Source organism: Mirounga angustirostris, unplaced genomic scaffold (assembly GCF_029215605.1).
Source record: "Mirounga angustirostris isolate CCGP_5_RB_7025 unplaced genomic scaffold, mMirAng1.0.hap1 SCAF_8, whole genome shotgun sequence".
In the NCBI taxonomy this organism is placed as follows: Eukaryota; Metazoa; Chordata; class Mammalia; order Carnivora; family Phocidae; genus Mirounga; species Mirounga angustirostris.
Window position 1 is genome coordinate 142,928,956 of NW_026991716.1, and position 15,761 is coordinate 142,944,716.

Genomic DNA, 15,761 nt, shown 5'->3' on the forward strand with positions numbered 1-15,761 from the left:
CTGGTGTCTCTTGGGTTCAGAGCACTTTTCAATTGGCCCGGCAAGTAGCCAATGGGACAATCTGCCCTGAAGAGTTCGTGTTCTGGATAAAATAGATCCTTTTTTTTTTTTTAAACACTGTCCTCCTGCTCCTTATCTGGAATCTGGCGCTATCTCTGCTAAATCTTGGATGTGTGCCTCTGAGGAGTGAAAAGGCTGGTATGAGATTCAGTCAGGAACATTCACCTAGGTCTCTCTCTCTTAATTAATTTCATCTTTTATTCCATGGTGTGCCCTATTGCTGTCTTTGGAGAAGATATTGGGATTCAGGATGCCTCTTGAGCTTGGGTGAAGGGATGTTTCCCAGCTCCTTTCTCTGGGCACCTCCCTTCATACCGTGTCACCACAAGCTCAGCTTGAGGCGCACCTTGAGAATTGTGGAAATGTGATGACAGATTACTGCTGCACATGCCCACAGTTACGGCTGGATAAGTCACCAACACATGATGGGCTGCTCAGGCTGCATGGCTCTCTGGACTGTTCAGACAGTTGTGAGATAAAGTCCTTATGATTTTAAGAGATGTTATGCAGTTGAAAGGTTTTCTAGAATCCCCCTGACCCATTCAGAAGTCTTAACAAAGGTTGTTTCAGACCCTTGTTTTGGTCTTCATCCCGCAGCCATCCCGTACAGGCAGTACTCTCGATTTGTTCTTGGCCTCAAGCTGGACAGACTGGTCATGAGGAATGATTTCCTAGCGAGTTCTGGAGCCTGTAAATTCCCTCTACATTTTGCTTGGAGACTGGCCAGTTCATTTTTGAGCTCATCTCTTTGTGTCTTAACCACATGCAGCTGAAAGAGGGTGGATTATACTTTCAGTCTTCTGTGTGGGCACCACCTGCCCAATTCCACGCACTCACCAGGTGACTTTCCTGACTTCCCAGTTGCTGCAGTAAACAGTTTTACCAAACGTTTTGTGCTAGTGAATATGGGGAGCCACATTCCCAAATTTAAAAGTTTCCTGGCCTTCCACCAGCCATCCCAAAGCTAATCTCACACATTTTAGTTTCTGGCCACAATGGCATCCCACTTCTAAGGACCAATTTCAGTATCCGTATGCTTTTGCTGCATAACAAACCCCCACAAAATCTTAGCGACGTGAAACAATGTTCGTGGGCCTGCAGGGGAAGCTCCATTCGGCACTGCAGTTCCGCGGGTCAGCTCTGCTCCTTGCATACATACACTTTCTGGGCCTAGAAGGCAAGAGCTTAACTCCCAGCGACATTCTTGAGAAAGTGACGGAGCCTTGTCTCCCCACTAACATATTGTAGTTGTCCACATTCCACTGGCCAAAGTAGGTAACAAGGCTAATCTGGGGACGTGAAAAGTGAGAAAGGAGACTCTGCCTTTTGGGAGAGGAGCTGAGAAGTCCCATATGGGGAAGGGTGCAGATACAGGCAAGAGCCAAGAGTTAGGCCAATAATGCGAGCTGTCACAGCATCTCGGGTGGGAAGAGATGATCCCAGCATCAGACTCAACATTCAGTCTCATGACCTACACCACGTCTGGATGCCACTCTAGGAAATAAAAGGTTTCTGCCGCACCCCCCATGCCCTGCAAACAAAAGACAGTCACAATAAATATTCCCAACTGAAAAGTGGAAGAATCAGAGTGCATCCAGTCACCGACCCACAGCAGGTATCACTGGCCCTCTCCTCTGGGTGGAAGACGTGAATGGACAGGTCCAGGTCCTGTGTCCTACAGGTGGTTCCCAAACCATTGTTCCCCTTGCTTGTCCTATTCTGGACTATTCTGTGCTCTGCAACCCAGCTGACCTACGATGAACATGGACACTCCAGCTTTGTTTTGGCTAGTATTAGCATGGCATATCTTTTCCCATGGTTTTACTTCTAACACATGTGTGTCTTTAGATTTAAAGTGCATTGGTTGTAGGGAACACAGTTAGAGGCCTTGCTTTCTTTCCACGTCTGACAACCTATGCCTTTGATTTGTTTAGACTGTTTACATTGATTATAATTATCGATATGGCTGAGTTTAAAATTGCTATTTGTTTTCCAATTGTCCCATCTCTTTGAAACCTTTTTCTTCTTGTTTAGAACTGAATATTTTCTCTATAATTCCATTCTATCTCCTTTGTTGACTTTTGAGCTACAACTCTGTTGTTTTCGTGGTTGTTTTTGAGTTGGTGGCACTTACCTTCCACTCATCACCGCCACGCCTTCGGGTAGCGCGGGCACCTCACACCACTATGGTTACGTGTGTCCCCGACCCTAAAGCTCTTTGGTCATATATTTGCATAAGCATGTTATAAACCCACACTGCATTATGTTTATATAAAATTTATTTGATAAAATACTAACTTTCTGCAGGCTAATGATATCATAGTTTTATAATAATGTTTTAAAACTTAAAAACAATAAATTTTATTTATAATTCCAAGTTTGGAATTATTGTTTTAAAGATTTATTTACTTATTTTAGAAAGAGAGAAGGGGAGGAAGTGGGACAGAGAGAGGGAGAGAAGCAGACTCCCCACTGGGCTCGGAGCCCCATGTGGGCCTCAATCCCGTGGCCCTGAGATCATGACCTGAACCAAAATCAAGAATTGGACACTTAACCGACTGAACCACCCAGGCGCCCCAGGAATTTTTTTTTTTAATTGGAAAAAAAGACAGTCATTTAGCTTCTTCTTTTTTTATACAAGAAAAAAACATTAGAATTATAAACATATTTAGATATGAGAAAAATAAGCTTTCCTTCTCAAAACTATAGCTTTGGGAACTGGGGAGAAAGGATTTTAATCACAAACCACTTGTAGGTTTCTGGGTATGTTGCCATAGTCCAAATGTAGTGTTTTTATTACAGAGCTCTATAATTTTCTAGTGTGGGCTAACACATTTTTTTAAATATATATAATATTATGCCAAAAAAATAGAATAGGGGGTCTAGATCCCTTTAACTTTATGTGAGCTTCTACTTTTCCGGTTGGCTGTAATTTTAACCTGATTACAGATGTGCCATCTTAATCTTACATAGATATCATGGATTCCCTTGCTCATATTCTCGGTCAGGAATGTGTTCATGACACATTCTCCTTTTAAATACATATTTTGAAAAGTAATTTTTCTTTTTAGAAGGCATAATCCCTATCTATCACCACCACCTTCCCCCAAAAAGAAAAAAGAATAAAACAATCTGGCCACATACATTCAAAGTGGCAGGGATCAATTTTTAAAGGTCACTTTCACCTTATATACATACAGGGAGAAAGGCCCTCTGTAATCCCAAAGACAAGGAGTTCAGATTGTATAATTCCTTTTTTAAAAATTGGGCTATACATTTATTGTTCGTGAATAATTTAGAACCTACCTTAATCTTGGTAGAGAAATAATTCCTAGGACTTTCCCATTGCATTCTGAATTAGGACAGATGCTGAGGATCTCGACGAGGTGTTTCTTATATGCAGCAATACCTTATTCTATGGGTTCCATAAATAGAGCCAGGCAACGATTTGTTTTATTGGGTTGGAATCCTATCTACGATGCTATAGCACATGTCACTGTTTCTACCCACTTTTCAAGACCTTTATCTCTTTCATTTCTCACAACAACCCTGATAGACAAGCATTTTCTTTCTCCATCTTTGCAGATAAGGAACTTGAATTTTTGGAGTGGGTAACTCTCACTCAAATCCAGGTCTTTTGCACCAAACTGCAAGCTCTTTGCACCATGTGGCTGCCACTGCCCCCTTGCATAGCCAGAAAAACACTGTTTGGTTTATTTAAATATTAATTCCCTGAATCTGGGTCACACTTAGAAACTCAAACGTGCCAAGATCCTGCCTGTCTTCTACATGTAAAATCAGTCTCTCCAGGCAGAGTCGAAAGCCCCTTTAGAAAGGGCCGTGTGCCTCAGGCTCCCCGGGTTCCCTGGCCATGCCCTCCAGAACCCTCCACCCAGGCTCCTCTTACGCCCTCAGGTCAGTCCTGGAGTCCTGCCGGCCTGCCAGGGGGCGGGCACTCGGGTGGACCCTAGGAGGACAAGACCCTGGTGGCAGCCTTCAGAGCTTCACAGAGCAGCCGGCTACAGAGGGCTGCAAGTTTTCTGTGAGGTGGGCTCCCAGTGCCGTGGCCGCGGGACCCCAAGGGACTGTCCACGCCCTCGAAGTCCAGCCCTTCCCCAGCAGCCCCTGCTGGTACCTGGGCTGGGCAGGAGCCACAGTGCAGACGGGAGCCGCTTTCATTTCCCAGTTCTATCCGGGCAGCGGTTTATCCAAAAAATATTCTTCTAATACATTTGTCAATAAATCATCTGATTTAGGCTATACCTACATGTGAGCGGCAATAAGATCTAGTAGTTATGGCATCGAGAAAAACTTTGAAGGAGCAAATTGCTGAGGAGAACTACGTCCCGCCTGTATGGCAAACACAGTACCCTAAACACTCAGCTCTGGCACGGAGTTTTAGGTTCACACTCAGTAAGTGTGAACTTCGTGCGAACTGGGATCCGTGCATGGCCCAGAAATCACAGGTGGACTCGAAGGAAGCCCGAGCGTGGACTGAGCCTCGGGCAACAATAACTCAGGGGTCAATGAAGTAACTAATAAGTGAGCAATGCTGACTTTTAGAAACACTTCTTCCAAGAAGAAGGTAGCAGGAGGAGAAGAATGAAGGGGGGGAAATCGGAGGGGTAGACGAACCATGGGAGACGATGGACTCTGAAAAACAAACTGAGGGTTCTAGGGGGGAGGGGGGTGGGAGGATGGGTTAGCCTGGTGATGGGTATTGAGGAGGGCACATTCTGCATGGAGCACTGGGTGTTATACGCAAACAATGAATCATGGAACACTTCATCTAAAACTAATGATGTAATGTATGGGGATTAACATAAGAATAAAAAAAAAGAAAGAAACACTTCTTCCTCTCCTTTGGGAATTTTCAAAACCCCTCAGCCTTATTTCTCTTAACCTCTACGGTCCACGACACCACTATAACGCCGCCTTACTGGCCGAGGTCCAATGGGCCGGCCACCCGTAACTCTCAGCAAGCAGGGGTTCTGAGGATCAATCAAGCTCCAACAAGTAGCATCAAAACAAGGATTCAGCCACTAGATGGAGAAATTGCCCCAGTCAAGCACAAAGCACCATTCCAGTTCTCTGCTGGAAACACAAGCAGTAAAGATATTTATAAACGCCATGTTGTCCAAACACGTAAGCTGTAACTTTTGTCAATTCATCTGATGTGCTTTTGTTTGAATTGCTCCAATCGGGTAGACATCTCATGTTCATCTTTACTGCTTTATGTTGTCATCATCCACGGTTCAGTGCTGTCTACCTACATCTCGAAAATCATTTGTCCTCTTTTGCATTTTTGTGGTAATTAGCATTGAGTAAATACATGCAGATTTCACTTCCCATTCTGCAGCTCACTTGAGAAAGTACCAAGGTTCACAACAGATTAAAATGCCCCTTTGGGACAAGGTCTTCCCAAAATCTCGCCCAAAAAAAGAGGAGTCTGAATACTAACTAGACCAACCAAATTTGGATATTGCCTTTATTTTGCAGAAAATGTTTCCTGCTGATTGTCTTTGGCTACTTAAAAGAAAAATATAAACAATCCTAGGTTTAACAATACAAGAGATTAACTACCTATGCTCAAAATAAACACATTCTAGTGGGCAGAGCAGGCAGATCTGCGTTTCTACTACAATCTGCTGTCCTCAGCTTTGATAGGATTCTGTCCTTCACAGCAGCGTCCACTGTGGCAGGCGCCGCCAAGGGCCTGGAAACCAGCCCCGCGCAACAAGGAAGAGAATTAAGTGTGCTTTTTCTCTTGCTCAAGTAGGACTGGTGGGGTTTACGGACTCCGATGTGCCAAGTCACCTACGGGCCGTAGGAGAAACAAACAAAAAGTTTCCGGACCCTAGCAAATCATTTTTATTGTGAATCGTGGTAAGTCTGGCCAGCCGCGTGGCTTCCAGGCCCAGTTCACCTGTGGGCATCGGCGGCCCCAGACGGTGGGCACGCACTCCTGGGGAACAGGAGAACACGGATCCCTCCCATTTTAAAGGGAGGGTGATAGGGCCTGTTTCCTTCCCTGGACACGCAGGCTGCCACTTTGTACCCGGGGATCAACCGAATCCACACTGGAGGCCCCACACAGAAGTCCTGCGTCTGCCACAACGCAGGCCTTGCTTCACATGGAAGGTGGTGACACGGGAGTCCACGAGGCTATGAGGCGGGCTTGGGCCGACGCATCGTACTGGCTGTCGGGAATGTCTGTGGCCGTGGGGGCCCCTTCGTACAGCGGGGATCCCGAGGAGGAGGAGGAGGCCTGGGCCGGGTGGGTGAGAGGCGCAGCGTGCGAGGGGGAGCCCCGAAAGAACTGCGCCCCCAGCCCGTTGGACATGGCTGCCGTCTGGGCCCCGGGCGTGATGGTGCCATTGCTCACAGACCACAGGCTGGGGTATTGGCTGCAAGGGGAAAACCGAGACACTCAGGCAAGCAGAGGTGGAGCGAGGCTCGGGACCAGCGCACAGGGGACGCGAACACCGAGACCTCCCGCTCGCGATCACCACCCGGACGGGGTCTTCCCAACGGGCCGTGGGCTCTCAAGCACACCCTGAGGCCCCACAGAAGCTACTCTCCTGTCTGACAACAAGAAACAAAATTGCAGGCCCTGCGTGCAAAGGCTGGGTGCGGTTCACGGCTCCTGCCAGAGCGCCAGCCCTTCCTGCTGCCAACCGCTCCAGGCCGGTCGTCTGGCGCTCTCGTTCAGAACCCCAAGCCCCCGGACCCCCCGAATCAGAGGTTTCGGGGGTGTGCCTACGTGTCTGTGCTAATTAGCACGCCCGCCCCGCTGCTGGGGTTCTGGCCGTGGAAACAGCGCCTTCCTGGAACATTAAGGTACAAAAGGCGCTCGCTGCAGGCTCTGCCCCGCGCTCTGTGCTGCGCAGTAACACGCAGGCCGGCGGGATGCGGTGCGGGACCAGCAGCCGGGAGCTAGCCACGGACGCACACCCGGTCCGGCCCTGCACGGGCCGCGTCGGTCGGTACCCGGCCTGCGGCCAGGTTCGAGCCCGCTTCCCGATGCATGGGGGAAGCAGCTAGAAACAAGTGCGAAGCCCTTCAGTCTAGCAACGCAGATTTAAACAGCATCCAACTATGCTAAAATTGCTCTGAGAAAATGTCTTTCCCTCCCTCCATACTGTGCGGTATTGTTCACCAAGCCCTGTTCTGTATTTCAGATGTATTTGACCTCAAAAACAAACCTGAGTTGAACGAAGCAGTTTACTATCCCCATTTCACAGAGAGAGGAAACAGCTCTGAGATGCCCCATCAGAATGGGACCGCAATGGGACTATGGGGTCCCCAAGGCCGGGTGTTTGTAACCTGCAGGTTAGTCCATTTATGTGCAGGTTTCCGAGCGACCTTCGGGCCCTTGAATTGTTGGCTGCCTTGTGCACTGTTTGCTTTATTTTTTAAGAGAAGACAATTAGATTCTAATTATAAAGGAATTGTTTCCGAGACAAAAGAATTAAAATCTTGGGCATATTTTGGTATTCTATATACAATAAATTGCACTGCTTTCGTAGTCAGGATAACTTGTTTACAGATTCACTCTGCTCTGAGCCAACAACTTGTTAAATCATTTAATATCTCTGAGCCTGTTTCTTCAGAAAATGAAAGTTGACTTTCAGCTTTGACTTAGTTTTTTATAATAATCCTATGAAAAACAGCAATACATTTACCAATCAGCTTGATTTTTAAGCCAATCTCCCTGTACATTATTTTCAAGCTAATAATAAAATATTCATTTTTCTTTACTAGTTACCAGCATATATGTTAAGGACTTTGATCCTGTATCCACAGAAAAGCCAACACATTTTTTCCCCTCAATTTAATAGCTCTTGTCAAAAATGGTTCTAGAAACATTTCTTCAAATTTCACCTGCTGACCCCAACAGCTCTGTAAAGACAGGCCGAAGCTGGGGTTATATAACATATTTTTTCTTGTAGAAACGAGGCTCAGAGAGTTTAAGAGACGTGTCCTCTATAGGAACTAGTAAGTGCCAGAGCCGGGATGGGGGCCCTGGCTTCCCTCTGTTACAGCCCAGCTCCATGCATGCCACCCCGAGGGGGCCACTGGTCCTCCCAGAAGTCAGACTGGAACAGTAACCCAGGGTCATGTAACCTGGGATCCCGGGTTAGTGACGCAACTACCAATAACAGCCAGCCGCCCACAGGTGAAGGGGCAGAATAAAAACCAATGGATGGAGATGGCATGATGTCACACTCAGGGTCCCAGGACAGTGCGCATCATGTCCAGACATACATTACCTAGAGCCGGTGGGCGGACCGGCGCTGTGGCTCATGGGGAGCATGCTGGTATGGGCAGGTGTCCCAAGGCTGGGCCAACTGTCATGGGATTGGAGCATGGACAAACATGCAGATGGATTGTCAGAATAGGCTGTGGGCGAAGAAGGCGTCGTTAGCTGGCGGGGAGGCGGTCTTCCAGGAGCAACAGAATGCAGTGAAATACTACCAACAACTGGCACAACCCAACACCGAAAACAAAATGAGTCTGGGATATGGAACAGAAGACTACCCAAGCCAGTGGGTTAAGGGTCTGCCTTCAGCTCAGGTCATGATCCTGGGGTCCTAGGATCGAGCCCCGCGTTGGGCTCCCTGCTCTGCGGGGAGTCTGCTTCTCCCTCTGCCGCTCCCCCTGCTCCTGCTCTCTCTCTCTCTCTCTCAAATGAATAAATAAAACATCTTTAAAAAAAAGAAGACTGTCCGTTGGCCTGTTTAACTGGTCATCAAAGGCAAATATTTATGGCCAAATGTATGTATTAGAAAATAAATTCTAGTAAACCCAAGCTTTTTCTTTATCTTCAGATCAATAGATGCCCTGTAGAAAGGGATCCTACGATCACTTGATTGGGGATTAATTATCCTCAAAAATAAACATAAGTATAACTTTAACCTGCCTTTTCCCAAAATATTATTTCTTAAGAGATGAAAAGACCTTAAAAACCATTACTCCGGGCAACACTAAAATATGATCTTCTAGCCTCAAGTCTAGCCACTGCTTCAACAAGACCCCATGACTATTTCTTCATCAATAAGGTCCTTTCATTTCAAAGCAGCTTTAATTGCTTAATTGTTTTATGGTGTTCATTAGCTGTGTTCCTCCTTTTAGAGCCAACAAAATTAAGTCTGGGCGTACGTGGTGTTAGAGGAAGTTAGATAAAGGGATCTCAGCGGTCCAGCCCTGTGTTCATAGTCCGTAAGCACGCATCGGGATCACTGGAAGCCTGCTGATTCCGCCCGCCTGGGCCGGTTCCGAGGTGATGCTGCTCCAGGCACCACACATGGAGAAACGTGCTTCGTGGATCAGTGGGAGTCACGGAAAATCGTGCGTGGGTCTAGTTAAGCCAGTAATTCTTATACCTGGCTGACCCAACACCATCACTTTAGAGAGGTTCATAAACGATCCAAACCTGGGCCCCTAGAGATGGACCCACAGTTGTAGGGTGAAAAAGTTCCAGCAGTGACTGAGTACATTCGGCACCACAGCCCCTGGTCTGGACCTCTCGGCGGCTGAGCCAGCGGCCACAGCTTGGACCTGAAATAAAGGTCCCTCTTGAGCCCACCAAAGAACTGGCCTGGGTGTGTGTTCCAGAAGAGGTTCTCCTACCCTGATCTCTGGAATCCATCCTACAGAGGCCTTTCCTGCAGTGGTCTTCCATCCACCCCCATACCCCAGGCGGACTTTGACTTAGGACTTACTTGGAGAATTATTCCGATGTGCGTAAGGGTTGGGGTAGGGGGATGGCCGGTGGTTCCTCAGGGTGGGGTACCTTTCACAGCCGTGCGTGGAGGGAAGTGAGAGGGGCCCTCCGAACTGAGGGTGGGGGGTGGCAGGTGGGCACAGGCTGCTGGTTCCAGGGATGAGCCACCCCCCTGCTGTGGGAAAAGAATGCTGAGTAACTGGCATTTGCATTACCTCCATTATTTAAAGGACAGGAGAGCTGAGACCTGGAATTGGTGGGTCTCTTCCTGAGGGGTCCCCGATGAAGTGAGGACGCATAGTGTCTTGCACTGAGTCCCCAGTCCAAGTCTTAAGGCATCTGGGCCTCAGCTCCACATGAGAGGCCACGGGTTGACCAGGGTTTCCAAACCCACGGGGCACCTGAGGAGAGCTGGGGGACCCCAGCCTCAGCCAACGCCCACTGCTTCCTCAACCTGTCTTATTCAAACCTGCCAGAATCTTCCCAGGCCCATCAGCTTCCAAGCCCTACCTCCTGAGCATGAAAAAACATAGAAACACAAAATTCAGAGCCAGATGCGCCGGGGACACACGGGGCAAGTCACGTGCGTGGTGCCCCCCTGCCCCCGTTGGCCTGCTCCTACCACCTCACCACGACGGGGAGCTGTGTCCTGGCTGGACATGTGTTGTTTTCTGCCCACTTTTCTTCTGCTTTAGGCTCACCTTCTCCCCACTGTGCACATCCATCAGAAAAATCACTCTGATGTTACCCTGCCTGCCTCTCACACTCCAATCTCTTCTCCATTGCCTGCTTTTAAGTCTGTTGTTGTTGCTTTTAATTCAGGAAAGCAACCTCTAAGAGGACAACTACTCTGGCTATAACTTCCAAACGACAAACAATGCTTCAGACAACACTGAAATGAGAGAAAGGTCCGGATCTGCCCACAAAGCCTGCCCCCCATCAAATGCCCGAGTGATGGCAGCCCACGAGCCACTTTAGGAGAGCTGTTTGTTAAATTAGCCCAGAAGACGATTAACGAAGAAACACAGAACAGAAAACGAGTGTCCGCAGAATGTGCCATGTTGGTCCCCGCGGCCCCTGGAAGTGGCAGCAAGCACTAACTTTTCTCTCCCGATAATGTCAGTTATTTAAATTCCAAGCCCCTTCCCTGCATAGAGAGGAGAGCCACACAAAACTCTGTCTCCTAACAGACACTGCTCCCTAGACCTGCACCACTTTGCTCTGGCTCGTGGAACTCGGAAAGGAAGCCGGACTTAAAGCACTTTCCCCATCCTACAAGCCACTGTCCCCACCACCAAAACCAGCCGGAGTCGCTGGGCCGCTCCTGGAACTGAAATGGGCTACAGGAAAAACCACATCTGCTCATAAGCATCCTTCCAAAGGTGGTCCTTCGTCCGCCATCATTAGTAACGAGAGAAACCATCTCAAAGTGGCTGTAACGAGCTGGCTTCTCCACTTGCCCAACAGAGCAGAGTCTAAACCCACCAAGATCTCAACCATCTGACACAGCCACGGTGGGAGCTGCCTCGGAGCCAAACAACCGAGCCCAGGTAAGTTCTCCCCTGGCTTCTCTGTCAAGAGTCCCAAGTGCCAGATGCGCATCCACAGCCCTCAGGTAGAGCAGAGGTTGAAGACAGTACTAACATAGCTCCAACATCATGGGCCCACGTTGGGCGGTCTGCTCCCCAGCCACACTCAGAAACCCGCTGTCGGCTGCATCCCCAGCTCTGGCTCTCAGCAGCCTAGTCCCGGAAGCAAGGGACGTGGGGACAGAACGCAACAAACCGTACATTGGGAGTACCCAGACTGCTGGCTGTCTCCAGGTTCTTCCATCATATCTTTGTGATCACTTCTGTCAAAAAAGTGTATTGAGTCGTCAAAAAGGAGAACATTCAGAAAATAGCATTTGCAGCAATATTTCCTCTTTCTGCATATTTCTTTGCCCAAAGGGTATAGTTAGAATTCTCTCACCTTTCCTTCGCATCAAGGAAAGCTTTTGCAAATGGATTGTATTTAATTTTAAGAGCCGTGATCTGAAAAAAAAAAAGAAATCACATTGACTGGCACATTGTCCATTAGCCAGAGGATTTAATTCAGTCCCGAGAAACTGGGAAACATCAGTACCCCCTCCTTTAAATATTTAAACATAAGCAGACTTTCTTCCAGGTCTATTTTTCTATTTGGGCCTGAAGTGGCTGAGTAATTGTAATATTTAACAAAGAACAGTACATTTATGGAAGTTTTTAAATGCTGCTTTTCTGAGTGGAATTCACAGTGAGTTTAACCTACTGCTGACAACATTCTGTGTGCATAAATCACCCAAACATGGCTCAAAACATTACCTGAATCTGCTTAGGAAATAGTGATTTGCTCCTTTTAGTTGGCACTCAACACTGACAACTTAACCAGCTAATCACAAAATGTCTGTACTTTGGGGTCAGACTTAGAGATTTACAGGCATTAACCGGTATTTTGTAACTAGATGACCCTTCACACTGCCCAGGTTTGGAGGGTTGCCCCCCACCCTTTCAGGAAGATCTCCAAAGATTGCCTCTCTCACTCATCTTGTTCTCAAGAAATTCTTATAGAACTTAACCTAAATATTTTGTTCTTTTCACTCAGAGAATTTAGGAGATGGTTCTAGTTTTATAGACACTTTAACAGAGAATTAAAAGAGAAATGCTTAAACAGGCACACATTTTAAAATTTCTCCCCTCTGTCCCAATTTTATGGTCATAGTAGATTATTTGAAAAGGCATAACTTTTCAGTCTAAAGTACACCAACACACGGGATGTCCGCATTCTTTGCGACCTCCCAGGGGGCACATGCCCGCCCGGCCGCTCACCTCCTCGTTCTGATAAGCGGTCACTGCGATGAACTGGGTCTCTGGGAAGCAGTGGCTGGTGATCATGCGCTGTGCGCCCCCAACTCTCACTATGTGGATCCGAGGCTCGTACTTGTGCAAGGAGTTCAACATGATCTGAGGGAAGCACACAGACAAGACCTTCAGATAACGAGACATCCATTTGCCCTGCTGTTGAGAAGAAAAATACATCCAAGGTGCAGAAAATGCTGTAGCTCACAAGAAAGTGTCTTTACTGTTGAAGTTGGTGGGTTTCCCCTCAGGTGCTGCTTCCCACAACTGCTTTAAGGAAAGGAATGTGAGGTGCTACACACCATTAAAGGGAATGAATGCCCATCGGGAAATCCTTTGACCGGGTACAAGAACATCCTAATGCTTCCAGGATGGCTAGAGACATCTTTAAAAGCCTGAGCTTGTTTGCGCCTTGCTTGAACATGGGGCCTCCCAGTAAAAAATCCCCCAAGTAAAGACATTCTTAGAAGAAAACAAATTTACAAATCTGTTCAGACCACGCAGCAAACACGATGGCATATATTTAGCTGGAAAGTGACCGCTTACCATCAAGGCTGATATTTTCTCTGCCTCTAGGTAAGGTGAAGAAGACTTGAATGCAAAAGTTCCCCAAAGCCTGAGACCTGCTGAGCCTCAAAGGTGAAGCTCTGCACCCTCCCCCGCGCTACCCCCTTGGTGTTACCATCATCAGTTTACTATAAACAACACTGAAGGCTTAATTGAGGAAGGCTGTGGCAGTTTCTCCAGGACAGATGTCACCTCCTGCGCAAGCACAGTCCCTTCCACCACGCCGAAGGTGCAGACCCGGCCTCTCCTGGCGCTGTCCCTGCCCACCCCCCCACGCCCCGCGGGCTTCATCACACCTACCTGACCCCCTCCATTGAGCTTGTTGGTGAGCTTGACTTTGCTGAAGGAGACGGGCGCCTTCATCCAGTGGGCCCCGAAGTTGGGCGAGTCGGGGTGGATGTAGACGCAGCTGGGCGCCTGAGGCTCAGGCTTGCCCCCCGGGACCCACTCTCCGTTCACGTACTTCCAGCGGTGGTTGTCGGCAGCCACGAAGTCCAGCAAGAAGGAGTACATGGCGTTGGGGTCCAGGCCAGACACGTTCACCTTCAGCACCGGGAACATCCTCCTGCAAAGGAAGGAGTGCAGCCAGAGGACCCCGGATCTGAGCCTTTAGACCTTTAGACCTAAGGCACAAAGCTTGGGACAGAGGCGTCTGTCATTGTGGGGCAAAGAGAAGCCTTCCCAGAGCCCCCCACAAGTCCCCAGCGTCCTCCACACTATCCCACCGCCCCCGGAGGCAGGGTCCCAGAGGACCTGGCCGAGGGTTCCCGCGAGCCGGCAAGACGCGGGTCTGCGAGACTTCTCCCAAACTTCCGCGGAGAAAACCCCAGAGAGTGACAATGAGGGGACACAGGGCTCTGCTCCCGAACCGAGCGGAAAGGAGCAAGAAGACCCCCACTGGGAGAAAACCTCGGACAGCGGGAAAGTCCCCCAGGCCTCCGGAACGCCTGGCGCACGCCGAGCTCCGGGCGCGCCTACCTGCCGTTCTTGGTCACGATCATCTCGTTGGTGAGCTCCTTGAAGCGCAGCCACAGCTCGCTCTCCTCGAGGCCCACGCGCAGCTCGCGCTCCGTGGGGTCGCCCTTCTCGCTGCCCGCCTGCAGCTCGCTCTCCACGGCGCTCAGCAGGTGGTCCACTCGGTACTGCAGGCTCTTCCCCGCGCTCTCGGCGCCGGGGGAGCTCATCCTCCCGCCCGCCCCCTCCCCACCGCCCCCCGAAGCCCCGACTCGCTACGCGAGAGCCACCTTCACCCCCGGCGGCGGCCGCTTTCCCGAGACGGCGCGGGGCTCCCAGCACTGGCCCCGGAGGAGGGCGCGGACCGAGATCTGGGGGGAGGGGGCGGGGGGAGGGGTGGGGGGGAGGTTATTCCACTTGAACTCCCGCGAGGCACGGCTAGAGTAGGTCTCTGCGGAGAGAAACTGCGTCCCCTCCCATAAATAGAGCGGCGGCCGCGGCGGAGGGGGCCGGCGGATTGGGCCGCGCGCCCTTTGAAGTGCGGGGGCAGCTGCCCATTGGCCGCGCGCGGCCATTTCAGACCCGACCGGCGGGCTGGGGCGCCCGGGGGCCCACAATGGGCTCCCGCGCCTGTTTCCTGTAAATCCCGGGCCGGGCCCAGCGCGCCGCGGCCCAGCCCCGACACCTCCGCCCTCCCCCAAATGTTTGCACCTCCATCAAAGCGGCGGGGCGGGCCGCGGGCGCGGTGGGGGTGGAGGAGCCGGGCGCCCGAGCTCGCCCCGGCCCGCACGTCCCCGCGGGGCTGCCGGGCCGCCGGCGACGCGCCCCACCTCTCCCATGGGTGCCGGCCTGGACCGCACCGCGGGCTCACCCGCGCCCGGCCGGAGGCCCTCGGCGCCCCGCCGGCGCCCGGCGAGCCCAGCCCCGCTGAGGGGCGCGCGCCGTCGGCTTCGCCCGGGTCCCGCTGCTCTCGCTCCCTGGAAGGCTCAGCGCTCCACCGAGCGGAGTCGCGCCCCGACACGTCCCTCGCCCCGCGGCACTGCAGGTGTCTCCGCCAACACCTAAGCCCGTGCACCAGCCCACCCCGGCGCCCCCTGTTCCCGCGCCTCGCCGGTGTGGAAGGGGGAGCCCCGCGCCGGGAGCCTCTGCCACAGGCTGGGCTCCGCGCCCACAGAGGAAAATACTCAAAAATCAACAAAACGAGCCCTTGTAAGAAGTTTTCCCGCTTCCTGTGTAAAAGCAGGACTTTGATGACGAGGTTTGCGCGTGCACTCAGTGTGACCTGGGAGTTTGCGTGGCTTCTGTGGGCTGATCTTTGTTTCTGTGGGAGGTGGGCGTGGGAAGGCGCTGGCCAGGGTGCCCTTCCGAGAGCGGGGTTTGGGGTGCGCCTCCCCGCGGGGCCCCGGCCAGCCGCCGCGCCCGGGGGTGTGGGGAGCGGGTGGTTTATTACCTTTCGGTGAGAACCTCCGCGAGGAGAGCGAAGGAAAGGTGACAATGAGCAGGAAATAGTTCAATAGGGTCTCTTTAAACAGTAACATTCCTCCCAAAACGGGAGCCCAGGAAGAGAGAAGGAAGTA

At 50.7% G+C, this 15,761-nt stretch overlaps 1 protein-coding gene across 3 annotated transcripts; it reads right to left on the reverse strand.

Annotated features, from left to right (window-relative positions):
* Positions 1-6,190: 6,190 nt before the first annotated feature.
* TBXT (T-box transcription factor T) lies at positions 6,191-14,414 on the reverse strand. Of its 3 annotated transcripts, none has more exons than XM_045866189.1 (8): positions 14,209-14,414; positions 13,531-13,795; positions 12,634-12,768; positions 11,759-11,820; positions 11,578-11,639; positions 9,786-9,959; positions 8,334-8,463; positions 6,191-6,467 (listed from the first exon to the last, which is right to left on the reverse strand). In XM_045866189.1, the coding sequence occupies exons 1-8, from the start codon at positions 14,412-14,414 to the stop codon at positions 6,191-6,193; spliced, it is 1,311 nt and encodes a 436-aa protein (XP_045722145.1). The 3 variants fall into 3 exon arrangements, with proteins under 3 accessions (XP_045722145.1, XP_045722144.1, XP_045722146.1); XM_045866188.1 differs by having other exon boundaries at positions 9,786-9,962; XM_045866190.1 differs by lacking the exon at positions 9,786-9,959.
* Between the last annotated feature and the right edge of the window lie 1,347 nt (positions 14,415-15,761).